Below are 27,820 nucleotides of genomic sequence, written 5' to 3'. Positions count from 1 at the left end.
TCAAGGTAAAGCAAAGCATTTTATTGCAAGTATTAGTCAAAGATACACTTCAAACTGAAGCAAAGCAACACTAAAAGGCCAACAACTTATAAGAGAGTTACAAAAAAAGACATTGAAACTGAAAGGAATATAACTGTTGGTACAACAGAGCCTTTGAAACTTATATAGACATGGAGCCTCTGCTAATGAAAAGTCACTGTTCTATGTGCGTGTCCATGGTGCTGGTGCCTCACTTGGTGGTAACAGTGTCCAAAAAAACTTTGAAACATTTTGAAATGCGAATGACATAAGAGTGATACTGTGCTGGAAAATCAGTTTGAAAAATCAGCATGCACGCTTCTAATTCTTGGCCATTGTCTTTAAACCCATCATGAACTCGCAGGGAAACTGTATCAGCTGGCCTAATCTCTTTTGCAATATTTGGTTTTTTATTGGAATGATAAGGGGCTAAACCATCTGGTCGCCTGGGGAATAAACAGTAAACAAAGATTATTTGGCTTAATGTATGGAGGCTCTGTTTGCGTTAGAGCAGGATTTCAAACGCTTAGAAGCTCCATGTCTCTGATCCTCAGATGGGCTGAGGGATAATCAACAGAAATAAAAGAAAAGAACAGCAATTCAGTTCATCCTCGCTTCACTTTACAGGCACGGGTCTCTGTAATCCAGCACTCGGGGGGAATCTCCTGGTTCCTATCAGGTCTGGGTCAAATGGTTTCTCTGAAATTACCATGAAAGCCAACTAATAATAAGCAAGTTTATACAAACAGAAAATGTATCAAAAATGAACATGCTTGACTTATTAAGCGAGTAACTGATATCTGAATTGTCCTGAGGCAGTTAGCACTGCTCATCTGGTCTGCCATGACGGTTCAAACAAAGGCCGACAAATGTTTCCAGGTTCCATTTGATCCAGACCTGGTTCTTGTTCGGACAGTTGCACAAACGGAATACAACAATTTTCCAAAGTTTGCACTTGTTCGTACGTCAGAGTTCAGGAAGTCCTGTAGCAAAGTTAGTGGTCACGTGAGAGATGAGAAGAGATGAAGGATGCCAGTTAGGGATTCAGGTGCGATCAAGTAGGTAGGCTTGTTTTATTGGTAAGTTACCCAACACAGGCATTGCAAAGTCACATAGAAATCTGACAATTATGCAAGAACGCACTTAAGGCTGAGGCATGTACTGTATTTTCTTGTGGAATGAGACCTGTTCCTGCTGTAAAAAGTTCTGGCACAAGGGAAAAAAACAACAACAACCGGACAAGACAACTGAACAGGAAAGAAGCAATGCTTACACCAACGTTCCACCATCAACCATAGAAATCTGCCTTTCCTTCCATTTCCCGCACCGCTGTATTCTTTTATGCTCCCCCCACCCTCCTGTCATTGGCCCAGGGAATCGACATGGCTAACATACAAACTAGCAGCTTGGGATGAAATAGTCGGCGTGGTTCCGAAATGGTTCCCTTTTGTAAAGAGATGAGCTGTTTAATGTGGGGGCTGTTGGCGTTTGGCCTCCTCGGGGACAGCAAAGAGCGGAGGTGGAAAGAATATGAAGAAATCATCCATAACATAGTGAGCGAGACCTCCCAGCGCGTCCCGCCCTCCCTCTCTCTCTCTCTCCCTCTGTCTCCTCCACCTCGCACTCCCCTCCATATTGTTGTGCTTGCGTGTCTAGAATAAGGCGTCAACATGGAAGGGGAGGGGCTAAGGCCTCATCCTGCCGGGCTCCACCCCCTGCCATGCTGCAAATACGATGCGGAGACTCCAGCCGCTTAAACGCACTCTCAATAAATACACCATAAAATATTCGGCATATATATATATTTTTCATATATATTTAAAGAACAACACATTTAAATAGGACAACAAAATAAAGTCGGCTCAAGAACAACTTTCAAAATCGGATAAGTGTTAAGACAAAACAGAGAATATTTTACAGTTATACTTATTTTGACTCTAAAATAGTTACTGTATAAGAATAATCGCAATCAGGCATTACTCAAGCATTATATGTCATAATAAAAGCAATTTGCAGTTTTCTTTCATGTAGTATAACATATGCAGCATACCAAGGTAAGTGAGGTGCAGTGTTTTTTGTTTTTTTTCGTTGAGATCTCATGTAATAGAAAGGTTTCACCCCCCTGGACTCAAAAGGTACCCGCAGTACTACAGACCACCCCTTCGATTCTCAATCGACACCCTACTGGCTCAAGACAGGGAGACTAGTGGGCACGCAGGACACATGGCAGCGCGTCGCACAAGGATGAAAGGACGCCACGGGGCTGCTCGCCACGGGCAGGCCGTCGAGAAACAACACAGACGACCCCTCAGTTAACGACACCGAGTGGAACACAAACGGCGCTTTCTCCCCACGGTTTTATTACGCAAAAGCTCATTTAGGAGACCAAGCAGCTCTGTCGGTCTCCTTGCACAGATGTCGCTTCCTCTCAGTAGAAATGCCCTTCAACAAGAAAAAGAATCGACTCAAAACAATCTTCTTGCTGGTTTTTGAAGCCAAAACTCTTGAGGTGCGGACAGGTGATGGCTCTTCTCGACAGCTGGCCCCGGCAGCAGTGATGTGTCACCCGTAGGGTTTAAATTTTGCGAGCAGGCCGACATCGAGCCACCGCCGAACCAAAGCCGCCAGGGCAACGAGGCACACGTGTGGCGAGCCGACACACAGCCCCGGGACTCAACTTAGACGTGAGGTTTTTGATCTTGGAGGGACAGACAATGGAACGCTCTTGGCTGTGTGTCTGAGAGTGGCAGTCTCTAAAGTGCTGTGCTATGTTTGTCATTCGTGGGCTGGGCTGTGTGTCACACTGCCGGTGTCTACTGTGACCCCCCCCCCACCCCCCCCGTCCAACAAACCCCGCCAAAATATGCACATTCCACTGTACCAACAACACCATTGGTCCAAGACTCTAAACGCACTAGTAAGCGAAAGCTCAACCACAACCATATACTTGGCATATATTCTATTTCTAATACATGGGTAACAAGTTTGCATTGTCGTCTTTCAAAAAACCAAACCCAAACGTGTACAGTGAGAGTGTGTGTGTGTGTGTGTATGTGTGGGTGTGTAAAATGCAACCATTGCTGCATTGCAACATGTTCTTATAAAGGAGACTCTGTTTTCTTTGATTTTTTACGTTTTATCTTTCAGTTTACAGCACCATCAAAAGGAAAGGCACTTTCTGTGGACTTCTTTTTTTTTTTTTTTCTTACTCCATTGCTACTTTCCACTGTAAATAGCTAGCAATCAGGGGTGTGTGTGGATTTCTCAAAACAGAGACATTGACCTTTGTCTTGTTTTTTTTAGAGGTTTATTTGGCTCTTTTTCTTCAGCTGACACCTGTGACTTTGCGGTGAAGCCTTTAGATGTTTGTGCTTCAGCTTGACCTAAAAGCAATGTCTGCATTTTTTTTCAATACTGATCGAGTGTTAAAAGGCCACAAGCTTGGTGAGCTCAGTGTCTTTCTTTCTGTTTCCATTAGGAATGTTTAAAAATGGAGCAAGTGATTTTATGGTTGGAGGACAAACAACTGTGTGTGTCTGCTGAAGAAAAACTGCCAATTGAAAACTGCGAAGGGTCTTGGTATCCCTCCCTTCAAGCGAACACTTGGACAGACCCCCTAAATGACCTTGCTCTTGTTGGACCGCGTCCCTCCTAGCTAATATTTGCAAAGCAGCACTGATGACGTTTCAGTTGTAAGCGAGGCAAACACATCTGCTATGTAAACATGTGTTCAACTGCCCTCAAGAGTGTCGTTTAATACACAACCGCATCAACATCCATCAGCAGCAGCAGGGACGCTGGGATGTGAACACATTCCGTGTCTTGCAATCGATCCTCAAACGCTCTGGCACCAGACTTGTTCCACATACCGCATTACCAGCAACACGCACACATACACGTCGACGATCTGGCAAATCAAAAAAATTTGACAGCACATTGTCACACTTACTGACCGAAACCCCCTGCTTCTTTAAAAAAAACCATCTTTCTTCCCTAATCTTTCTCGCGCCCCCCCTGGGGGATTGGATGGGAGTCTACAGGCCGTGGAATGTCGTCCTCTGGCACAGAAGGTAAACGGTCGGGAGCAACAACAATACGATTACAGGCTTTGTCACGCCGCAGACTTACCAGGAGGCCGACTCTTTGTATTGAGGCGACTCGGCCCCCCAAAGGCTTAAACACAGCCGTTTGATCGGAAATACGTCTTTGAAACGGCTCGGCAACACTTTTGAGAACCCACTCGCCCGCTCTTCTTCGGGTGTCAGCACCAGTAGAAGAAAAACCCGACAACATTCGAATTCTACTTGTCTAGCTCCTGTGTGTGAATGTGCGCGACCTCGTTCTGTATAAACACCGATTTATTAAAAAAAAAAAAAAAAAGAGACAAGCTTTCAACATCTTGCGACGTTTTCAAATCAAAGCGAGATGTTCAAGTCCTCATCTCCATCAATAACAGTATGACAGTCCAGACACACGTCACTAGTTTGAACGACCCCACCACTGCACACACACACACTATACGTTATACAGTGACACAGGAACAAGTCAACAGTCTATTGCAATAATAAAACTTTGTTATTATACCTTTTTAACCGTTACTCATATGATACAATTATTACTACGATTAATAATTAGACTACTTTTTTCTGTTAGCAAAAATAAGTGGTGTGCATTACATAATTTAAAATGTACAAATATACTTTCCGTCTGGCTTTTAAAAAGGCTGTTAGACACGAGTGAATTCATGAAGGCTCAAACCCATTGGCTTCCTCATAGGAAGGGAAAGGCAGTCAAATGCAACAGCGGACGCGGGACCCTACGTTCTACCTCAATCACCATAGAGTCCCTGCCTTAAACCGTTTCTCTATTGTACCGTTATACAAGTTCTCACTGCTGAACACCTGTCCTACATCCTAGCGCTGGACACACAATGCCAGTCGGACCCTCTGGTGTCCCTCAGTATGTGGGCTTCACCATATCTCTCTACCCAAACCACCTATTCAGAGTCTCCACTGATTCAGACAGAATAGCACCACGCCTGTGTTCAGTCCCAAAACACACGCTTACTTTTAGTGCAGATAACATTTTAAAAACAACCCGCCCCACCACCCCCCGCCCCGCCCAGATGAGCTTCAGGTCATGAACAACACAGGGGAGGGAAGCGGCGACTGCAATCCAAGCACATTCGCTGTCATTTCATAGTATAATCAACGCTTGGACGTACGTCTGACACGAACTTCAACCGCTCGACTCCCCCGGCTCGGCTCTGAAGCTATTCTCTTTGTACTTTGGGCCGATCACATGGACACGCGTTGAGCCCGGTGCTAGACGGGCTCTACCAACACATTTATTGTTATACGCTTTAATTCGCAGCGAGGCCGACTTCATGCCCGCAAACTTCGCCCGCCAAGTACAAACGTAAAATAGCAGCTGGATCTGTGTCTGAAGATCAAGCAGAAGACGGCTCAGCCTGCTTTGCTAGATTTCCCGCTGCCAAACCAAAGCAAACAATTAAACTGCCATAGAGGCAAACACGATAAATATTCATCTTGGGATGATTTAAATGAGATGTACAGAAGTCAGTAGACGGTTCTTAAGAATAAGAGGCATCGGGTGAAGTTTGTTGCTTTGAGCCATCGTATGCTGTCTGTTTGGTGGAATTTGCTTTTCGATCTTTTTGCACAACTGAAATTGGATGAATCATGCAGCTCCTAACCACTAAACTCTTCCCACCAGGCACTTAAATACTACCTCTTTATGGCCTTTACACTCTGCTGCTGTCATGTGAAAATCTTGTTTCTCTCAGATGAGACATTTGCAGGAAATGAAATGTCATCTGCCACAACCGTGTTATCAGATCCTTCAAGTAAAAACATGAAACGCCACCAAAACTGGAGTTACCAGGTTTTTACCTGACAGCAGGGGAATACTCCTTACATACTGAGCGCTCTCCTCTCAGAGGAGCGCGCCATAGACGTGCCTCTCTTCCCTGGACACTCATTTCTACATGAAATGCTTAGCTGTTTGTATTTGAGTTGTCACTGCTCAAGTCCCCTAAAATTCTCTGCTCTTCGTTTGACTGATTATTGCACTAGAGGAAACCATCAACACGTTCCATCATTTAGCCACCATCTGAAACTAAAGAACAGGAAGTATAAAACAAAACACTGAGGAAAATGAATGCAGGATGGATATTAATATATTAAAATAGCATACACATGATTAAATTAAGAAATATTTGCAAGAATTAATAAAAAAGATAAAATGATAAAATAAAAAAATGGTGCCCCTGTTTAAATGTGTCAGTTGACCGCTAAAAGTAAATCTAAATTGATCTGAAAACCTTGTAAGACAACAAGTCCCTTGTTGCGCCTTTAATGGGGAAGTCATAGCTTGTAGCCCACAGGTGGCAGTGTGCTCAAACAGGCTGCTGTCAGAATCACACACTCGTGAAAAGTGACCACACAGGAAAAGAGACTGAACAAGAAATTGGAACAAAGTGGCAACTGGGAGGACCCGGTGGTCCGCTGACATAACCTACATTCCAAAATAAGTCAAGCGCCACAACAACTCCAGAGCCCCACCCCATATGCCTGCACCCCCCCCCCCCATCCCTCCCCCCTCCTCCTCCTCAAACACCACAATAACAAAAAAAAACAGTAAAACTGACAAAATGTAAAAAGTGCTGCTGCTCAAACTGACTTTGAGGTACTGGACAAGGATGTGAGAGCAAAGGGGCAGTCGACGTTTAAGAAACTGCAGCATTGACATGGAGGGAGGGAGGACAAACACAAAGACATCCAATAAGCCAGAAGCAAATGAGACTGACAGCAAAGGTGAGGAGGGGGCGTTGAGTACAGCTGTCTGATAAGGGCAAAAATAAACGAGTTGGCTGGTTAATATTGCATAATAGTGCTGAGTTTCTCCTCCTGTTTTTTTTTTAAGCGTTTGCATCCTCAGTCCACTATGGGGTTCGGGGGGGGGGGGGGGGGCCTCCTCCTTCCTTCCCTCCCTTCCTCTGCACAGTGTCAGGTCCGGATTGACTAGGCGTATGGGGCTCGGGGGGGGGGGGGGGGGGGCGACAGGACGGGGCGGGGCGGCACAGGACTCGCACTTATGTGGATACTTGACTGGCAAGCCAGGCGTGCGTGGTTGTGACTGTGTGTATGTGTGTGTAAGGGTGGCAATGATTAGGAATGGTTGGTGTAGCTCAGGCGAAGTACATGGTCCTCAGGGTGTCGTGGTGAATCTGAACAGCTTTGGCCAACGCCTGGGGGTCCCGACCGTTACTCTGACCAGACACATGGCTGCCCTCAGCACTGCAGGGTGGAGAGGAAAGAGGAAGAGGAAAGAGGAAGAGGAGGGTGAGGGTGTGACGGGCAACGCCAAGGCAAACTAGTGACGCACTGCAAGTTGTGAGTTGAAATCCAGTTTCCGCTCACCTGTCATGTTCTTTGTCCACGAGATGGTAGCGGGCGCGGAAGGCCACCAGGTGGGCGTAGTAGGCTGGCGCGGGGATGGAGACGGAGCGGGTACAGCGCACGTACGTGTGGCACAACTGGTAGGTGAGCAGCTGGAAGTCGTCGGCGGTGAAACAATTGTCGTCCCACAGCACATGGTAGTGGGAGGGCCGACTGGTGCCCTGAGAGAGGGGAATGAAGTGACGTGTTAAGTTTGACAGAACATAGAAGCTACCAGATTGCACGAATGTTCCTCCCCCCCCCTTCTTCTGCAAAATACACACAAATGAAAAAGTATTAATAACCCAGCCTGCAGTCTCTGAGCCTTTGAAGCTTACATATGATGCTTTTTGTTTTCCCATCACCAAAAGAAATGAATCCAGTAAATCAAAGCTGCTCTAAAAAAAGAAGTTTCATTTTTGATTAGTCCGTTATTTCTGTAACACATCAGCAATTTACACTGGTGGTTGAAAATACCTGTGAAGCGCGAGAGGCTGGTGAACAAGTGAACCAAGCAAGCTTTTGTTTTTGAAGGAGAGTAGAATTAAAGCATTGCAAAGGGTTCAAGGTAGAAAATAACACAAATCTGCATGGATTTTAAATTTCTTCTTGCTATTTGAGTATAAAGAAACATATAAAACAGTGTGAGCATATGTGTACTACATATGAACACAAAGGGTATAACATGTTTTCTAGGGACCCAAACTGGTGCAAACATGGAAAATGTCCAGATATGAGGACAACAGGTTTATGTTGAGCACAATGCTGTATAAGGTGTAGGGAAGGAAAAATATTACGTCCACATATGAGTACCCAGGGTCTCAGGAGGTTATAGAAGACAAGAGTTTGGTCCAACCTGTATTCCAGCGTGACTGCAGAGGTAAAAATCAAACTCGTAGGGATGTGTGATGTCCGTATCTACGGTAGTACCAGCTGGAATGTTTCCGCTACGTCCAACCTGCAAAGAGCAGAGCGGATGTCAGTTTTTTCATCCCCCTCCTCTGTGGATGGAAACAAATCACTTTTCACTTTACAAAGAAGAGAAAGAAGAGTTGATCGTCAGACCCAGGCAGCGGCGTAGTGAGCATTTCCTAATGAAGCCATACAACATTGGAGAGCAGCAATCAGCATTAGGTTTTTAATTGGAAGTGGCTGTACTGCAAATAAGGTTGTTACTGGCTCGGTCTTACTCTGGGGGCCTAGAGTGCCACTTCGGAGCTCTGGGTTTGCACGGGGGCCTAATGCTGTAATCGAATGTAATTACAGGGGTTAGGTGAGTGAACAGTCCAATTGACAGCAAAGTTAATTAAAGGAAGGCCCATTTCCTGTACTTAATGTGCAGGCAGAGGGTTAAAAAAGAAACTGGACTAACGCATAACGCAGCACGCTGACTTTAATGGGTACTGCCGTGTTTAATAAGTGTTGATGCATGCGTGCGTGTGTGTGTGTGTGGCGGGGACTCACTCTCTCGTTGCGGTCGGCACAGAAGAGGCGAGTATGGTGGCGTTTTTGCACGACGATGTATGTGATGCCTGGCTGGTATTCTCTCTCCAGGCTGATACAGGCCTCACGGATGGCCAGCAGCTCATAATACAGCACCTGAGGGAGAACAGGACACTTGTATGCATGTTCAGGTAAACAAGAGAGAAGGAATTAAAAGAGAGCTGGAGCTGACCTGTCTGAACTGGCCTTCGGAAACTCCATCCCTGTAGAAGATGATCCTGGTGGGCTTGTAGCGGGTGGACTTGTAGAACTGGATGAGCAGCTCCCGCACCATGGAGGCCAGGTCCTGGATGACCTCCTGCCTGGGCCTCTGCACTCGCACAGTGGCACAGTACCTGCTGGGGTGGGCGTCCATGCTGCCGACCACCTAAGAGAAGAGAGCGGAACAAGACGGAGGGAGGATTAATGAGGACGGACAAGGAGGTGGCCAGAGAACAAATTGCGTTAGTAAAAATCAGACTCACTGCTGCAATTGAGGGCTTCTTCCCATCTCCAGCAGGCGGATGCGTGACATCTGCCCCCAAGAAGATGACCGGCTGTTGAAACACTGATGGTCTGTTGGATCAAAGACAAAACAAAATGCTTTGACCACAAGGGCTTCATAAGAGCTTGATCACTGATGAATAATTCATTATCAAACCAGCTATACTAAAAAAACACTGATGCATTTTAGTGGAGCTGACCGTTGGTGAGGGACCAGGATGTTGTTGATGCCTCCCAGCTTCACGTTGATCTTGAGGCAGAGGTTGGAGAGCGTCTGCGGCGACGTCTTCACCACATTCTTCACCTGAACACACTGTGTTGCCATGCCCAGCAGGGTGTCTCCCACACGCTTCACCTCCGCTACGGGTGGAAAGCGAAAGAGAGAGCAAAGGTGAGCTGGGACAAAGAAAATCCAGCCAACCATGTGGCGATTCATTCAGGTGCTCATGGACGATACAGTAAAGCTGAGATGAAGAGAAAACCACACCAGCACTTGTGGTTCCAGTTTTCCCCACAACCACAAATCATTTAACTCTTAACTATGAAGAGTCATTCTAACCATATACGGGAGTCTTTCCAGGCAAAATGACGATGATGAGCTGCAGCCCGGCGTAGGTGTTCTTCAGGTGTCTGAACATGGGCTCCACGCTGTCTGCTCCCTGGGCGTATTTACAGAAACATGGCTGGCCCTGGATGGGCATCCCAGCGTCCTTGGAGATTTTACGGAGCTGGTCTGTAAAACCCCTACACAAGGAAACATGCTGCTGCTGTCAAAAGAACTTCAAGGGGCAGCTCCGTGGAGTTTACACATTTACAGGGAGCACAAACTTTATCAAGCGCATTGTTGTTGTGTTTTACAGTTTTAATATTGTCAGTGTTTGCATCCATACTGTCATGACAGCTTTCAATCCATGGAACCCACGGAACTGCAACAACTGAAAGGGCTTCCCCGGCATTGTTATTGTACATTACTGCTGCATGCATGTTATTCCCCCCTCCCCACTTATGTTCAGACAAGAAGGCGGGCAGTCCAGGAATCTGGAGCAAAAATGGAATAACACGGAAGGACCAAGAAATCCTACGAACACTTAAAGTTTAGGGTTAATACGGCTGGACTTGCAACTACACGGCCACATTTGTAGAAAACCGAGACACAGCTACGGCATTTTGGTGTCAGTTGATGCCATCTGACCAAAAAAGAATGTTACACCGAAAAACATGAAAGCAGTCTCACTTGAGGATCTCTTCCCGACACTGCCGCTGCGTGGCAAAGCATGCGATGGCCCACATCTTGATCTCCACCCCTGTGTGGAACTGCTTCCCCCTCATGTCCCACACACCGTGGCTGGGCGTGGCCACAGTGCGGTTCTGAAACAACAGCGCAGTTTCACCACATGTACTCGTAAATTATGTTGGCAAAACATGCTCTATACACACACACACACACACACACACACACACACACACACACACACACACACACACACACACACACGTTCTAAGAAGCGTCTTCATTCGCACAAAAATACATGAACACACATACTGACACGACAGGGGGGGAAAAAAAGACGAAAATCAGAAAGTATGCATGCATTGATAAGCTGAAACACTTAAGACTATATACACTAACAGTATGAAGTGGTATCAAAGCCAAATTATTATTTTTGCAGAGCCAGTGTGATGCAAAGGCAAAGCTGTTGTATCAGGCATGCAGTGTACATAATGGCCTCTTGGTTATCAACGACGCACACGCCCAAATGTACAATAGCATGGGTGTGTCTACTAATGACTTAAGGATCTGAAGACGGATGAGATCAACATTGTTAATCCACACAGTGGTTCAGTCTCAATAAGCTGCTTCTCCCAATTTCCTGGATCCTTCTCAATCCTCTTGCGTGCCAGACAAGCCGATTGTCCAATCATCATTTGAGTACATTGGCATTACAAAGACTCAAATATTAAAAGAGTGAAACTGGCAAGACATCTATGGAAACGCGTTGAAAGGAACGATTCAACAGCGCATTTGCTTGAGAGGCATCGGATAACACGGGCACCAGGAATCAAAGGATGCAGCATCGAGACTCAACCACAGAGGGGGGGGGAAGAAAGAAAAAAAAGACAAAAACAAAACACACATCAAGGACGAACAGAAGCCAGTGAGTTAGTTCCCCTCAGACGGTGGAACACAGGCTGAGGGAGGACGCGTGGCAGACAAACAGAGAGAATGGGTGTGATTTAAAGGAAGGGTACCATAAAGTGCTCTGTGCTCACCCTGCCGCCGTATTGCAGCATGGGGGCGGGTAGCACACGCCCCGTCACGTGGGCCATCTCGTCGCGCACTCTGAACTGGAATTCCTGCACAAAGGGATCCGCCTCGTAGTTGGCACTGCGCACCTGAAACGGGAAGGCAAGGGGATGAAGTGAGGGGAGTTGATCTGCACAGAAAGGATCGCGGTCACAGAATGCATCGCGTTCTACTAAAGCCATCCTGCCTGGTCTTTTCAGCCTCGTTTTTAGTTCCGATATTGACAATTCTTCTAGTTTCCTACATTTTTAGGACGCCGACCGATTTGCTAGAAGGGAATTGGATGACATGCAACTTTTTGTCACCGTAATCCGCACACATTACAACAAAAGCTGCACAATCTAGGCCGGCTAGCACAAAGCACCAAACATGTTTTTATATGATGTCGTTCCAGCAGACGATGCTTATCTGATTCTCTCCTTCCTTTTCAATCTCCCGACCTCTGCTTATTCCACCCACGCTGCTCTGTCTTTTTTTTTTTCGCAGACGCTCGGCATCTAAATGAAAACGACACCGCAGCGTCGTCTGCTGTCATTTCCTGTAAACGGGTCCAGTCATTCCGCTCCTAAGTGCGCAGATAGGGAGACGTGCTTTAGGGAACGGCTAGTAAATGTGCACCGCTAATCTGATGGCGGCCAGAGGTAATGCAGCCGCTCCCCAAACAACACACTGCAGACACGCTGCTGCAGCCATTATGACTCTGGCATGTTGTTCCCCCTGGATGACCCTAACTTGTTATTGCCAAACGTGAGGGACGGGCACACGGCGGAACCATGTAAATGAAAATCTGGGAGACGACAACAAATCAAATTGTTACGACGCCGTGAGGTTGTGTGATATGAACCTTAACAACAAGAATTTTAGGGACCCAAATCAAAGGTTGCAATGTCTGACTTGTTAATCGTCAGCTTCTACAGGATAAAAAACTCTAAGAACTGAACTAACGATCTAGACGTGGACCTTCTGCCCTGAATTTAGATTTCCAGGCACCTTGGCTTAAGTACAAATTCTGAACTCTTAAGTCTGAGAGCGAGCTTCTCCACAACTCACCAGTCTGCTGATCTCCTCCTGCCTGTCGGGGGCTGAGCGAGCTGTGGCTTTGATCATCGTAGAGGTCTGATTATCTGTCAGCTTCTTGATGCACCGTTGACCTGCTACAATATTGCACACCTGCAAGAAAACAGTGAGCAAAAGATGCTTCAACCGTTTATGTTTCCGTGATGTTCAGCATGACAAACACTACTGCATGTGAGATTCTCCCCACATATCATATTGGTCACTCACCTCCAGGGGCAGGTAGGTGTGCTTCTGCTCCTGGCCCACCTGTAGACAGGGTAAATGTGGGTACTTCAGCTGCAAGTTGTACTTCTCCCTGAAATACTGGGCTACGGTGCGCTCTACAGTCTGACCGTTCTCCAGCTGCAGGGGGAACCTGGGGAGAAACAAATTCACAAACTTGACGGCAACTGGATTAAGAACGGCTTCCTTTGTAATCTGATCTGATACCAGTAAGTGGTGGTCCACATGCTGTATCGGTGCTGATCGGGGCATAATTTAATGAATCAAACTCGAGTGTAGGACTGTAACAGCAGATGTTAAATGACTCAGACTGACTCAGGCTCCACTTGGGGGAATCGGAGCCCAGTTTCACAGTTTGGACCCGTTAGTTCAGTTCTTGTATCTTTAGTCTGTATCATTAGGATATTGAGCATTTCCTGCCGATATAGTTGTGGCACATTTGTGACGCCAAAGCTAAGGTGTTCTTGTTCTAGCACATCAGCAGCAGCCACATAACAATGGCTACTTTACTACTGGATGACTCATGTTGGCGGCGCGGCTGCCAGATGAGTCAGCCATTATCTGGTGAGGTGGTGTATTTGGTGATTGCATCCTCTGTGGGCCGTCTTCCCTCCTCCTCCCTACCCCTCCTACAGTCCGTCCACGCACTCCGCCCCAGAGTCTCCCGTTCCCTGGCCCCGGATGCTGACTCACGTTTGATGGCTGGCAGGCCTGCGGGTCACGTTGCAGACGCGGTACTTCCTCCGCATGGTTCCACAGTGCGTCACCTCCACCTTCAGACCTGGTGAATTCGGATTGGCATTAATAAGTCTGCGCAAGTTGCCGTGACATGCCCTCGCTGTTCTCTTTGACATATCGATTCTTAACCCTGCCCCCCTCCCACCTCCTCACCTTTTATTTCTTTGGTGAACTTGACCCGGTGTGAGTCTGTGAGAGGGCGGGGCTGCTCGTCTATGTTGTGGATGTCCAACACTTCACACATGAACTGGATGACGGGTTGGGCCTTGTAGAAGGCAGTGGCCGACACTGCAACATAAAACCGTTATCAAAAACACATCGGGCACTTGTTAAGTCATTTTGCAAACCTGAATCTGTGGGGAGGAATTATAAAGCGGCCATATATTCACAGTAACGGCTGACACAAAATGCTTCAAAGGCAACAGCCAAGAAGCTTTTAATTGCATCATTTTCACTTAGTAAACTGGCACATCGCTCCCGGTGCCAAACGTGATGCAAGGCTGCGACTACAAAGCGCTTGTTCAACCGTCACGAGTGTGAGCTAAGTCCCCCCACCCAACCCCCCACCTGCACATGTCTGGCTGCAAACACACATTCTAACCTCGGGCACTGCACATGCACACAGCTGATTTGTCTAATGCGACACCTGCCGAAAGCAAAATCGCCTTCTGTGGTTCTAAATAATTGATAAATGGCTGCATAAAGATGAGATCATTTTCCACTTGGGTCAGCATCCCATATAGTGACTAACTAAATAAATACCGGCACTGAAACATGTCTACATCTGCATGGACTTGACCTATGCACTGAGCATTTGAACCTTTTATAGTTGGGAACTTTCCTATATTATCTACAATCTACTGGTTCTGAGTGGTTAGTTATTATAGAAAGTTATTGCTGACCAGATGGGGAATTGTTCAAACGTGATTAGAACAGCGTGGGTGACACCAGCGCCGCAACCACACGTCCCCGAGTGATAAGTACCAGCACACCACAGCTCAACACCTCTGGTTTGCCCCGTGAGTCATGAAAGCTGCTCACCGCTGGGAAGAAATTGCGTCATTTTAAATCATTTTGTCCCCACGCGTTGCATTTTCTTTTGACTTTGTACTGTTTGGAAGAGTCTGTGAGTCATTTCTCTCAAGTTGAAAGGCTGCGTTTCTCTGTAATCGTGGCTATTTTTGGTATATATGATTTTCATCACCTGTGACCGCAAATGGAGGAGGTAGAGTTTTCAAAAGAGACGAAAATGTCAAAACATGAGTGTAAGCAAACATGAGAAAGGGGTGGGGGCGGGTGGCGTCACATGACTTCCAAGTCTGAGGGCGGGAAAACGAAGGACGGAGAGAGGGAGATCGAAATTCAAGCCGGGGGGGAAGAGGCTTCAAGCACTTAGAGCGAGACAAAAGCTCGCTCAAGGAAATGCTCCACACAGCCTACCCTCATGACCCCAGCAACACCCACCAGTCTCTCTCAAGCAGGCACAGACACACACACACACACACACACACACAAGCTGCCCTGTCTCCACAGCAACCGACAAGTCAGTTCCCATACAGCAAAGAACCCACCTTCCTCTGAGTTCCTCAGACACAAACACTCTCCCTCTCTGTCTCACTCTAACACACACACACACACACACACACACACACACACACACACACACGTAAGCAGTGTTGATATCCAAAAACATCCTGCAGTGTGCATGTGGCAACACACATTCTCCGCCACCCGCTCTGCCACGTTTAGCCACGAACAACGGACGGCACAAGTGGCACACTGGTGTCATCCAATAGGGCTTTTACAGAAGCAGGGATCCAGTGCCAGGGCCAATATCCAGGTTAGATCTTGATCCTGGCAGACGTGACTGTTTCAGCTCATTAAATCTGCTGGTCTACAATCGCAACACCGTCACTGAGTAAACCTAAACCCGTCCCTGAGCCATGAGAAATGAGGAGAGCTCTGGCGTGGGCTTTGACTTGAGGAAGATACTCTGTCATCTGTTCTTTTCAAACAAGACGACTTCCAGAGGGTCGCAAAGTTGAGCTAAGGTAAATGCTGAAATAGGAGATGGAAAAAAGGAGAAACGGGGCAGATCGTAAACGGGCTTTTTAATGAGTTGAAGAATGAAAAGAATGGCGCGACCTTTGACCTACTAGTAAATCATACTATCTGGACATAGCAGAGTGATCGCGCTTAAGCTCAGAAAGCTTCCACCGTCGTCTCACTTTGTCATCTTGCTTATGTGTTTGACGCAACAGGATCTGCTACGGTTGTTGTTGTCACGGGCCTGTTGCTAGGGAGCTCGCACATCTGGTTGTTACGTAATTGTTTACCGATAAGTGGGCTGTGTTGTTAAAGAAGAAAAAAGTGTGCCGTGTCTCCAGCACATGACTAACTCCAGCTTTCATATTGATGGAAACGTAGCAGGAATGTGCTGCAGAGACGTCACCTTTTCCGCTTCCAATGCACAGCCAATGCTCATTGATTTCAGGAATCACATTTGCATTTACATTACGCTTGCATCACAGAAAGTCAATTCTGTAAAAAGTTGTTTTTCATGGAGGATCCACAGCATTCCAATCCATCTGTTTAATTATCAAAATCTCATTCCCCCTCCTCTAAACCAGGGGAAAGAGGAAACAATTCCAATGTGTCTGCACAGAAAAGCACACAGATTCAAAACTATTAAGAACACTGAAACTGGTGCATGTTTAAATGTTTGGATATATCTGTTTGTTTTGCCTCGATTCTTACATCTTTTTACTACAATGTTGCAGTTGTGGGGGCGATGGCGGTTTTACGGGACGCAAAACAAACATCGCAATATAATTCTCACCATCAATGTTGAGCATCATCTTCCACATGGCAGGGCGTACAGATTGGTGGAAGCCAAACCACACCTCCCTCCCGCCACCCAGGGGGTGATCATAGCCCTCGGGCGCCGAGAAGAAGGAACGGCCCACTGGAGTGTACCTAGATGGAGACAGGAAAGGGAGGAGATGACAGGAAACGGATGAGTTGACACAGCCTGAACTGATAATGGAGGTCAATATGCGTTGATACAGTGTCACATTCGGCGGCTTTTCAACGTGGCCTTAGAATGCGTCAATATAAGGAGAGGGCATGACCCCATTAAACTCGTATTACTCTCGATAGGAGGCGTGTTAACTGTACATGGAACACGTGTTTCACTGAGAATCTGACAATCTGTGGTAGAAATGCGCATGTGAACGGAGCCAGATGAAAGGTGTCAAAACAAGCTTTTTAATAACGCTGTGGAGGAGAAGTTTCATCAAAGCACCGCTGATATTGTGTTCACCGGCGCTCTTGCTGGGGGATTATCTGACTGATATGGAATGGAAGATGGTATGAGGTCAAGTTTGGCACCGAGAGAGATCTGACACACACACACACACACACCATATTTGATTTAGGGTGGGATCAGAGTGCTGATATTACTGCCGCTGTGACAAAACAAATACATGTAGTCTGCGATCAGATGGATCATTTCTCACGGTGTTTGATTGTGAAGCTTTGGAGTTCGTGGAGTTTGGAAAATTGGATGAAGGGCTTGTTTCGTCTTGCCTAATTGGGAATTGTAGCAGCTGATAAAAACAGAGGGAAAGCAGAAGGCCTATTATGTGCATTTGGTTCTCTTTTTCAAATCTTTTCTCTACCCTGGTCATTTATGAGCTCATGTAATGTTAAAGGCTTATTTGTACAACTGAACGCAGCATCTCTAAGGATCTCTCCAGCCCACATCATTCTTAACCTGCCCAGCATGAACCTCAGAGAAAAGATGATGTCAACTATCATGCCGAACATAATTATGGTTTGTAGTCGTAGGTGTTTATGAGAGAATTGGGCCACAGACTCACTTCATGGAGGGTAGGTGTCGCAGCACCACGTCCACTGCATGGACAGGGTTGGTGCTGATGGGCTTGTCCAGCTCCAGGGGCTCTGGCATGCTGCGGCCCGTCAGCACCTCGTGCAGCATGTGCCAGCTGACCAGAGACACAAACTTGATGGAAACTTTAAAGGGACGATCCTTCCCTCCCTCACCCGGCAGAGTGACGTCCAGGTCAACCTGTGGGAGAAAATGAAGAGGGGAGGACATAGAAGGTTGCGTTAGGGACAAGTGCAGTATGTATGTTTTCAGGGATGGTTAGGAGGTTTTTGTCCATTTGCGAATGCATCTAAGGATTATTTGGGTATCTAATGACCATCAGCATGCATGTGTGTCTGCAGAGGAGAACTAGTATGTAGTAGTATCTGTGCATTTGTCCGGCTCACCCCTGCGGGCGCCACAGGCAGTGGGTTGGCTGTGTACAGGCTCCTCTTTCCATCGTACACTGGCCTGCGATCCCCGAAGATTGTCACCTTGAAGTGCTGCACCATGGAGTCCACCACCTCCCTAGACAAAATACACACACATTTTTTATTGCATGCGGTCCGACTCGAAGGTCAGGGAATAAATCACCACCACAACAAGCGTCCTTAAAAGCAATATGTCCCCTGGCAAGACAACAAAGCCTGTGTGCTCACCATCACCTCCAACCTCCATAGTTCTGGCTGGCTAAATGTTAATATCTTAAACAATAGAGGAAGATTACTGGGTCTTCACATTATATTACCTGTTGACTCGCCGTGGGCACTTGTCAGGCTTGATGTCCACCTCGTAGAGGTAGACATCCATCTTGGGGATCTCCACCTGGAAGCAGTTGGCCAGCAGCTTGATGGGCTTCCCCATGGTGCCATAGCCAGGCCGCCGAGGCATGGCGAACAGGGACTGGGCCCCAACGGCTCCTACCAGGAGGAAGAGAAACGTGTGAATGGGCTTGATAGGCTACATGTTATGAGAAGAAACTCAATTGTTCTTAGAAGAGACCATGAGATGTCTCTCGAATCAGAGTTCTGTTCTTTAAGTACCACAGTTATTTATTTCCTTTGCTTTCCTTTCATGTCACAATCGAGAAAACAAATAGTTGTAACAATATACTACCTACTACCATTCAACTTCTGATGTCACATTTTATCGCACCGCTATGCGACAACCAATCAAAGCCATCTGTCCAGTGTGTGTTGTTTTGTTGGTGTTCCCCTACAACCCCTTTCCTCAATTCAACCGTCTTCTTTCTGTCATCGCATAAGCAGTCGCTCTCCATGTCTTTACCAAAAACTACCCAAAATGCGTCATTGATGAATGAGTCCAAGCCGAATATGATTCATCACCGACTTGACTCACTGGTTCACATGCGTGGGTGACGTTGGGTCATAGGGCCCTGCAGAGGGGGGGAAGTTAATAAAAGCCTCCCCGTAACTGAACAGAAACCTTCTGTGCGGTAACGCCAGACACCATGAGCAACCATGTTTGTTTACGGTTGAGCCACGGAAGTATGTGCTTCCTGCCATGCTCTGTTTTTTTCCCCTGGTGTGTCTCTCTTGGTGCGGTGTGCCATGCGGGGCACCCCCCCCCCCCAGACTTTTGTAATGGTAATTCCCTTGAGGCCCTCTGTTAAACTCGTGCGGTAAGCCCCAAAGTCTCACACTGAAGAATGTAAACTGCGACCTAATAATGTTAAGTCCCAGTAAACCTTTATTAAGGCTACAGAGACGGGCTTACTTCCTATGGACAGAAATGTGTCCAAATGTGGGATTCTATTATGTCTGAGACAAATGACAGTCTACAAGTCATTCGGACCAACTGGCTGTGGAGGGTCCTCGCTACTCAGGGGAAATTTTCCTCTACGGTCAAGGGTCTGGTGTAGCCAGCGAGGGAGGAGTGGGAAGATGGCAGGGAGTGGCAGAAAGAGAGCGGGCAGGGTTGGTGTTTCCTTGCTTTCATCTGCCTCTCAGTGCTGGCGTCCATGAGTCGGCATGAGTCACACAGCCACTACGGGCAGAGAAATACAGTAGAGCATCCTGCCTTTGGGCTCAGCTACACAGGAAAGGCGACATTTCCGTGGTGAACGTATAGCCGAACAGGGACAGAAGAGGCGGGGGGAGAGACACTTTGGTATGACTCAGACGGTGGGTTTAGTTCCAGTATTAGACCACCACACTCATCAAGCACATATTTGCATTTCTTATATCAAACAGGAAAGCATAGTTTGCAATTTATCCGCCATGTTGCGCTCAAGAGCACGCAAACGTACACACGGCTATACTTTTTTTGAAAACAGAATTATACCTAAGGAGTTAAGATCTGCACTTTCACCACGGTCCCTAACTGCTACGGTCAGATTACCAAGCTGCAGTGATGCCAGTTCACTATGCGTTCTTCTTAAATATATGAAAGAAAACTGTGAAGATGGATTGTAGCATGTCGGCGGAGAGACGATGAAAAACAAGAGTGATTAATCGCATACGGGGACCGTCCAAGCTGAAACAAACTTCGCTGCAGTGCGTCTGGTTTAAACAGCTGCGTGTTTCTTGTGGTTACACTGCACAACATATCTACGTATCTCTTCCAGCAAAACACCGACTTCCTGGCAAACCCCCCTTGGGTCGCCTGCGTAGATTATCCCAATTACCCCGGCAGGCCAGAGGCACGCTACCATGACAACATTTAGGAGCGTTCCTCAAGCTATTACAATATTTTTTAATAAAATTGCACCTTCTTGTGATATGGTAAATTGCACTTGACTCTTGACTAAAATTGGCCCCTGGAGGTCTTTACCTTGCTGCCATGATGGGAGACTTCTGGGCCTTTGTAATGTTGGAGTTATTAAGTTGAGATTTCCTCCGCAATGGTGGTTGAGAAGGAGCATATTTATTTGTTTGTGGGTTCACTATCTTTTTGATCAAGCATCAAGTGGCCATTAGAGCAAACTCCAACTACCGCCGCTTCCACTTGGGCTTTAGTTTGGAGCCACAGTGGCTGCTGTCTGCTCTCATCACGCACCCAACAGACATCGTGTTGTAATGTTTGAAACTGTATCGAGCCCGGCACACAGATGTTTTTGCAGCAGAATATAGCCACCGTGTCCTTGATCATTCTGCAACACATCATGTACGTCTCACCTCCCTGGGAACTGTTTGTCTCTGTCCCCTCTGCAGGCAGACATAACAGAAGTGCTTGTCCTTAGGAACAGGGACGAGGAGTTCGGAGAGTTCACAGCTCACTCCAGTCTCGAGCTTTCACACTCGCTTAGTTTCTTAGTAGAATAAAATAAAATGGACCAATCCCTGTTTGTTGTCTAACAGCGCCTTATGAGCACCAAGTGGGTTGGACTCATATCGCCAAACAATCGTTTACATGCAAGTTTTATCGATTTGAGTTGATTACTCATGACAGCCCAACCCACAGCTTTTAACCCTTTAAAGATACTGAGGCAACTGCTTAGATCTGATCAGTCTACAATGTAATTTCTCCATCAGTGCGCATGTGTGGCCTGATTAAATCTATAGTATGTATATGATGTTCAAAAGGCATCGGCAGGGCTTGTAATGTATGTATGTATGTATGTATGATGCCGGTCTCATCAGGGAGACGGCGCGTCTGGTGTTGGCAGGTTTCTGCTTATGACACATAATGAAAACTCAAACAGCAATTTTGCAGAGCCGCATCAAAGACTTTAAGACTATCAGTGAAAGTGTTATGGTTCACGGAAACCTCCCCTTGCTGAGCTAAACCCAAGTACAAAACGTGTGTGTGTGTGTGTGTGTGTGCAGATGATTACAGGAAGGATATGCTTCAGCAAACAGAAGAGAGAAGAATGCGTCTCTCTTCTCTCTGAGCTGCTGCTGCTTTCCAGAGCCGACATACAGCGAGAGGGTGAATGAGATTAAATACCTACATAATACATAATGAAAGGCTGCACAATATGCCGATTCATCATAAACCCCATATATCAGAGGGGTTTGAATGCAGGTAAACACGCTGGCACCTGTGCTGTCATTGGAGAGCAAACTGAATCTACGCAATCAAAGAAAACAAATCATCATGTAAACAACTTATACGAGGTCACAATGGAATTTTGTACAACGCACAAGAATCTGCTTTGCTTTTCGTAGCGTGTGATTCGCCTGCCTAAGTATTCCATCAATGTGAACTCGTTTGACTTTTTTAGCTTTGCAACACAACACAACCACACTGTACACACTGGGCCGCAAGCCAGGATAACTGGATAGTAAGAAGCCAGGCTGACATCCAGGCCCTGCAAACCCCCCTGCCAACACCCCCTAATATACAAACCTCCACACTGCCAATGGGTCCACACATACACACACACACAATACAGCTGTTGTGCTTCTAATCCAGTGAGGCCTGCGCTATGGGAACAGGGCGAGTGCTCGGTGGTGAGGCACAATGGCGTCAGTCACAGCATGCAGAATTTAAACACACACACACACACACACACACACACACACACACACACACACACACACACACACACACACACACACACACACACACACATAGAAATACTGATGGCTGGCAAGGAGGGATTGATGCACAGCACATACGGCCAACCTCCTCCCTGCTACTCGGCTCATTCGCCTCAAGAGTGTTGCCTTGGGCACCCGAGGGAGCCACTGCCACTCTCGCCGCTACAGATAAACACCAGCCGGCAGCCGCACGCTGACAAGGGAGGCCGGTCAGTCATAACAACATGCAAAAATGTCTAAGTCTCCCTCAGGGAAAACCCGAGGCACACAGTGAGAACGTGTGCGAGTGTGTGAATGAAGACGGGGAAAGAATGTGTGTGAAACAGAGAACAGAGTGTAGCTCTGCTCGGGTCCCTGGAGCGGCGGTGGTGGTGGTGGTGGTGTGGGGGGGGGGGGGGGGGGGTTTGACGGGGGTCAGGAATTCACCTTATAGACTTAGAGAGTCTGAGAGTCAACAGCAGTATGGAGGGTCTTAAGTTAAACTGGCTGGCAGGTTCTGCTGGACCAGTTTAAATGGAGCCTTCTGTCTGCTCAGTTTTGCGAGTCCAATCTCGGTGAAAGAGGGGAGCGAGGCCAAGCGGGGAGGATTTTTAGACTTTACATTGAGATGATTGAACTGCTGCTGCCATAAATCAGAGCAGAGTACGCTGACGGGCAGATTACTTAAGACTTTCATTTACGAGGAGACAGCGCTGTGATCGTTTGTCGTGTTTACTTGACCTGATGTGTTCGTGGTTGCGGAGAGAAAGCATTGCAGTGCCGTCATTTTGTTCCCATGGCCATTAAACGTGGCGATCATACGACTCGTGTAAACTGGGCTTAGTGTGGAGGTGGAGAAGAGGCGCACAGCAGCCTGGTCTGTTTTTTAATCTCTCCAATACATCACAACCCCCAGCCTTTCTTCTTCTTCTTCTTCTCCTCCTCCTCCTCCTCCTCACACTCCTCCTCACACTCCTATGTATCCTTCCTTTCTTCCACACACACGCCTTTTTCCTCGCTCTGGCCGTACCCACTGGCAGCAGTTTTGCCATCAGACCCACACTGACAGCATGTGTCAGCCACCAGAGTTTCAACCACATCAACTGTGAGTCACATCAAATAAAAACCTGTTGGGAATAAACGACATTCCACACAAGTGGACGCGCAGACATGTTTGGCTGATGACAAAAAGGGGGTTTAAGGAGAAATGAGGGAACCTGTTGCTTTGCTTTTGCGTTAATAAACCACCAAATATCACCCAAAACAGCTAAATTCAAACTGAAAAAAAATAGTGATTTGTTGTAATTTTCCTTCCCATTTTGTCCTTGGTGAAATATTTTTGACAATATTAGCAAAGGAAAGATGGAAAGTTTTCTAGTCAGAGAAGTTTGAGAACTGAACTATAAAGCAAACTCTTTCTGCCACAATGAGCATACAGAACAAACTGCATTCTCCTTAGAAACCCGCCACAATGTGCCTGTTGCCGGCCGTATGGGTGGCTAGGGGTTGTGGACGGGGGGGAGGTCTATTGTCAGTGGGCTTTTTGAATGAAGTGACTATTATGGGGAGAGACTGCAAATCAATTCCTGAGACCCGCCGCCTGGACCACATCTACACAGAGGCCATCAGGAGAATGACAGGGAAGGCAACGTCTCCTACTGTGGCACAGAGAGGGAAATACTTGTAGTAACTAAGGAATGGGCATGGGGGTGGGGGGGGACTGTTTGTGAAGCAGAAAAAAAAGAGCGGGAAGCACAGCAGTGTGAGAAAGAGGGAGGGTGAGAAAGACACAGTCAGAAGAATGAGAGTCAGACATGAAGAGAGACAAACAAGCACAAATTATGCAAATGTGGGACTTCATCTCAAATCTTCAAACAAGTTCTCACTCAAATGAAAAGCATCTCTCTTGACGTCTTGTTCTCCTACATCGCCTATCAAGCTATCAAGTCATCTAACTCGACAATTCTAACACAACAACTCCAAGAAAGGGTTTCTACTACCATGACAAGAAACCTCTACAGCCTGGCAGAGTGTCGGGGTTATTTATGCATATTGCTCTCCTGGAGGAAATGAACAACCTCACTGGAGCAACATGTCCTCCATTAAAGTTACGGTTGCCTATTAGAGCACAGTGAGGTTGTCAAAGTATATTTCTCGCAAGTTGTTCTCTTCAAGAACCGATTAAGAGGGGTAAAATCCTCTCAATATCGATATCAGGCTACTTGTCAGCATGATGTCTTCATGCCACTGAGTTAGCACATCTAAATGGATTTGATTTGCTTAAGGCTCCAAAGCCTTGCACTCTTTTTTTATCCCCGGTGCTAATCGCAGCAGAGCCGTGGTATCCGTGCTGCATGTGCTGCTGCTCAGACTACAGCCCGTGAAGAGAGGCTGTCAGTTACTAAGCAATGTGCAATCGATTTGCATTTTCTCACGCCGCTCTGAGCTGCTCACTGATGGAGGGCCCCCTTTTAATCATTCACCCAGGCACAGGGCTCACTGGCGGGCTTGTGGCGGTTGGAGATGTGTTGGCAATTGTGCACCAATATCAAGGTCCTGCAGAGACTTACATGCACAACAGATGGATTAATCGAGTAAAATTTGACAAAAGCAATCAGCCACACACTTCAATGTAAGGACGACAAAGACACTCCAGCTGTAAAAGCAGTAGATGTAGTCTCAGACTGTCAGATGTTGCACTTATTGCAACTCCAGATCTGCTTGTTTAGTGTCCAATCAGCTGGAACACAATTGTCTTAAAATGCAGTCAGCTTGTTGCCCAGCTAAGGCTGTTCACAGCAGGATTGACTGTGTTACTACTGGCTTACACACCTGCTGCCTTACACACAGCTAAACACACACAACCGTTTCTTTTTTTCCCTTTGGCTTTACATCAAGTTACTACTCATTAATGGAAAACACCTACTAGTCCCTTATTCTGCCGCCACCAGGAAGGGTCCCAGTAGAGAGGAGAGTTCAATGACACAGAGAGAGGAGAACTGGGGTGAGGAACCAACTGCTGTATCATGTGTCAGCGGCTGATCAGGAGTACCTGCCATTCAGTTTATGGCTGCACAGGTGGGAAGCTTCCGTTACAGCCGAGACAAAGCCAGGCAGCGCTGACTGTTTAACTGCCACTGTGACCAGAGGAGCCAGGGCCTGTGAGCTCAGTCCAGGGTTTTATAATCACCAAAGAATGGACAGGGACATGCAAGGTTACTTTAGGTCACTACAGCACGCAAACAAGTGAAATAAGTCGGTTTGGTTTGAACCAAGGGTGGCGTGACATGAGTGGATTCCATAAACAACATTATTAACACCTACCTGAGGGCTGCTTGCTTATAACATAATGGTATATAGTTCATACTCGCATTCCCACTCTAATGTCTGCAGCAGAAAGCTAAGGCTATATATGTTGAGGTCAGTGCAGGGTCAGCGGGGGACCACGACCTCCGGCCCTTGAACTGAAGATCAATCAATCCATCACAAGTGCTCGCCTAACACAACGAAAACGGTCAAATCTCATTGGTCACCATTAGGACTGAAACCAACACCAAGAAACAGTGGTGTGGAGTGTTAGTCATAGTGGAGTCAACACCTGGCTGACGGGCCTCACACACCTGATCACACTGAGTCACGACCCCCGCGGATTCACACAGTCACACAAGAACAGATGCATAGAAATGACATGAAATCAGTCACACATGATCAGACTGCATTGGGATTAGAATGACACCGGTTCAATCATGACTCACGATTCGGCTAAATTAAATGGAAAAAGCTGAAACACTAACTAGATTAACCACCCATCACCTGGCGGGGATTCGAGTCCACCAGGCCGGCTCAGATTTCCACTGTTGCCTACTGGAGTAAATGTAACTTCTACTGTAACGTGTAACGTGAGACAGACCGGCATTTTGGAGAAGATGACCCACAGAATCATGTACCTGTAGTTCCGATTTCCATTCATGAGGTCTCTGTCCGGTTCACTTCCCGGATCACAGTTGTCAAACGTGTGGGACTCTCCCCTCCGTCCAGCCCGGTGTCTCCCGGCAGTGCACCGCCTCTGCGGCGCCGAGTGGCCGAGTGCGCCGCTCCCCCCCCACTGCTAGCTCCCCTCCCCGCGGTCTGTCAAAGCGGGGCCCTTTCCCCACTCTGATCCGACTGCTCGGCCGCCCCGGCGGGGGTGTCCTCGGCGTCCCCCGTGTCCGCTCGAGTCCGCACGACGCTGTCAACGTGTCCAATCAGATCCCACGGCCACGGCGAGAGCTGCTGGGTCGGTCGATGCGACGATGTGGTGCCCGAAACCCTGCTAGTTAGCCGCGTTAGCTGGCTAAACAGGCTCGGGAAAGGGGATCGAACGAACGGACGGACCGGAGCTGTCAGGATGTCATAACGGCAGGGGCGCCGGGTTCAGATCAACCTCTACCGACTGTTGAACATTAACGATAACACAGATCCGCTTCCACTACCGCTGCAGTTATAGCTCCGCTGGTTAGCTCCGCTGTCGGATAGTTGGAATTCTGACAGACGACTACTACTTTTGATCTCGTTAAACCCGGACGGTGACACGGCCCTGTTCCCCGGGTAGCGCGTCCCAGTGGCGGCGAAGGCGGCGGCTTGTGTGGCTGCAGCCGCGACGCCCGAAAATACAGCTGTCAACCCCGGGATGGTGTCCGCCGAGGAGCGTCAGAGGGTTCCAGGCTGGTTGACAGATCAACTCTACGGGGCATCGGCGAGCAGCTAAATATGGTGAAGTTCTTTCTGACACCGACAGGAAGAGGTGGGAGCTGCGGGCGACGTCAGGGGGAGCAGCTCCGCCTTCAGCCGGAGGGAACCCGGCCTCTCAAAGTGCATCACACCGCTCACTGGAGAACGCATCTATAGATAGATATATATATTTAATATATGGGGAAGTTTGTTCTGTACTGTGTAAGGCAGGGGTTCTCTAACGGTGACATCCGTGCTTGAAGCGCCCCTTTGATGTATATAATCACCATTATTGCTTCCAGCATACTTGAACCTACAGACACCATTCCAACATTAAAATGTTAAGATTACTCAGAACCTTTTGGTGCTCATGTGCGTGAGAGTCAGTTGTTCCACATGTGGTTTTCAGGGATCTTCTGCCTTAGGGCTGACTCAGCGCTGGATCTCTGCTTAATTGGTGGCACCTGTTGTTATAAACAAACAACAGTTTCAAAGGATTTGAGCTTTAGCTGTCACTCAGACTGCCTGTAACTTCCTCCAGTATCTTGCACCCCCAGCTTTTCCAGCTGACCTGAGCTGATCCTCATATTCTTGGAGGGCATGCCATTGATGAACAGGGATTCAAACCTTGGCCTCTATCCAGGCACTCTGCTACTGCTATAGGTCATATTATGTATCATGTGTTATACATATATACATCTTATCTAATATATCTTATGACATGTCATTATGAATATGTTATATTCTTTGTATTCCTACATATCATACATATATATATATATATATATATATATATATATATATATATATATATACACACGTGTATAAAGTAAGTATATGTGCATATATAGTATGTACTATATAATAATGTGATTTAATGAATGTACCAAGTAGAATCTGATATGTAGTGCGGTGGCTGTCCCCATTTGAC

General features: G+C 47.1%; 1 protein-coding gene across 2 annotated transcripts; it reads right to left on the bottom strand.

The window, feature by feature from the left end:
- Nucleotides 1–26,264, bottom strand: ago3a (argonaute RISC catalytic component 3a). 2 transcript variants are annotated; one of them, XM_076148414.1, is made up of 19 exons: nt 26,127–26,264; nt 18,444–18,615; nt 18,103–18,223; nt 17,688–17,896; nt 16,646–16,782; nt 13,960–14,094; nt 13,762–13,849; nt 13,054–13,201; nt 12,820–12,939; nt 11,715–11,858; nt 10,699–10,832; nt 10,024–10,208; nt 9,665–9,824; nt 9,446–9,536; nt 9,154–9,348; nt 8,943–9,077; nt 8,335–8,436; nt 7,461–7,660; nt 1–7,337 (listed from the first exon to the last, which is right to left on the bottom strand). In XM_076148414.1, the coding sequence occupies exons 1-19, from the start codon at nt 26,143–26,145 to the stop codon at nt 7,229–7,231; spliced, it is 2,604 nt and encodes an 867-aa protein (XP_076004529.1). In that variant the 5' UTR covers nt 26,146–26,264; the 3' UTR covers nt 1–7,228. The 2 variants fall into 2 exon arrangements, with proteins under 2 accessions (XP_076004529.1, XP_076004530.1); XM_076148415.1 differs by having other exon boundaries at nt 11,736–11,858.
- Nucleotides 26,265–27,820: the final 1,556 nt, after the last annotated feature.

This window comes from Genypterus blacodes, unplaced genomic scaffold (genome assembly GCF_046128005.1).
Source record: "Genypterus blacodes isolate CSIRO-AG114 ecotype Tasmania unplaced genomic scaffold, CSIRO-AGI_Gbla_v1 ptg000040l_1, whole genome shotgun sequence".
In the NCBI taxonomy this organism is placed as follows: Eukaryota; Metazoa; Chordata; class Actinopteri; order Ophidiiformes; family Ophidiidae; genus Genypterus; species Genypterus blacodes.
The sequence above is the reverse complement of the archived record's forward strand: the minus strand, read 5'-3'. Positions and strand labels throughout refer to the sequence as shown.

Coding starts and splice junctions, on each gene's coding strand:
- ago3a (XM_076148414.1), bottom strand. Junction 16,783..17,687: donor CGACACCTACCCTCCATGAA/GTGAGTCTGTGG, acceptor GTCTCCATCTAG/GTACACTCCAGTGGGCCGTT. Junction 12,940..13,053: donor ACACCTACCTGCCCCTGGAG/GTGAGTGACCAA, acceptor GTTTTCTTGCAG/GTGTGCAATATTGTAGCAGG.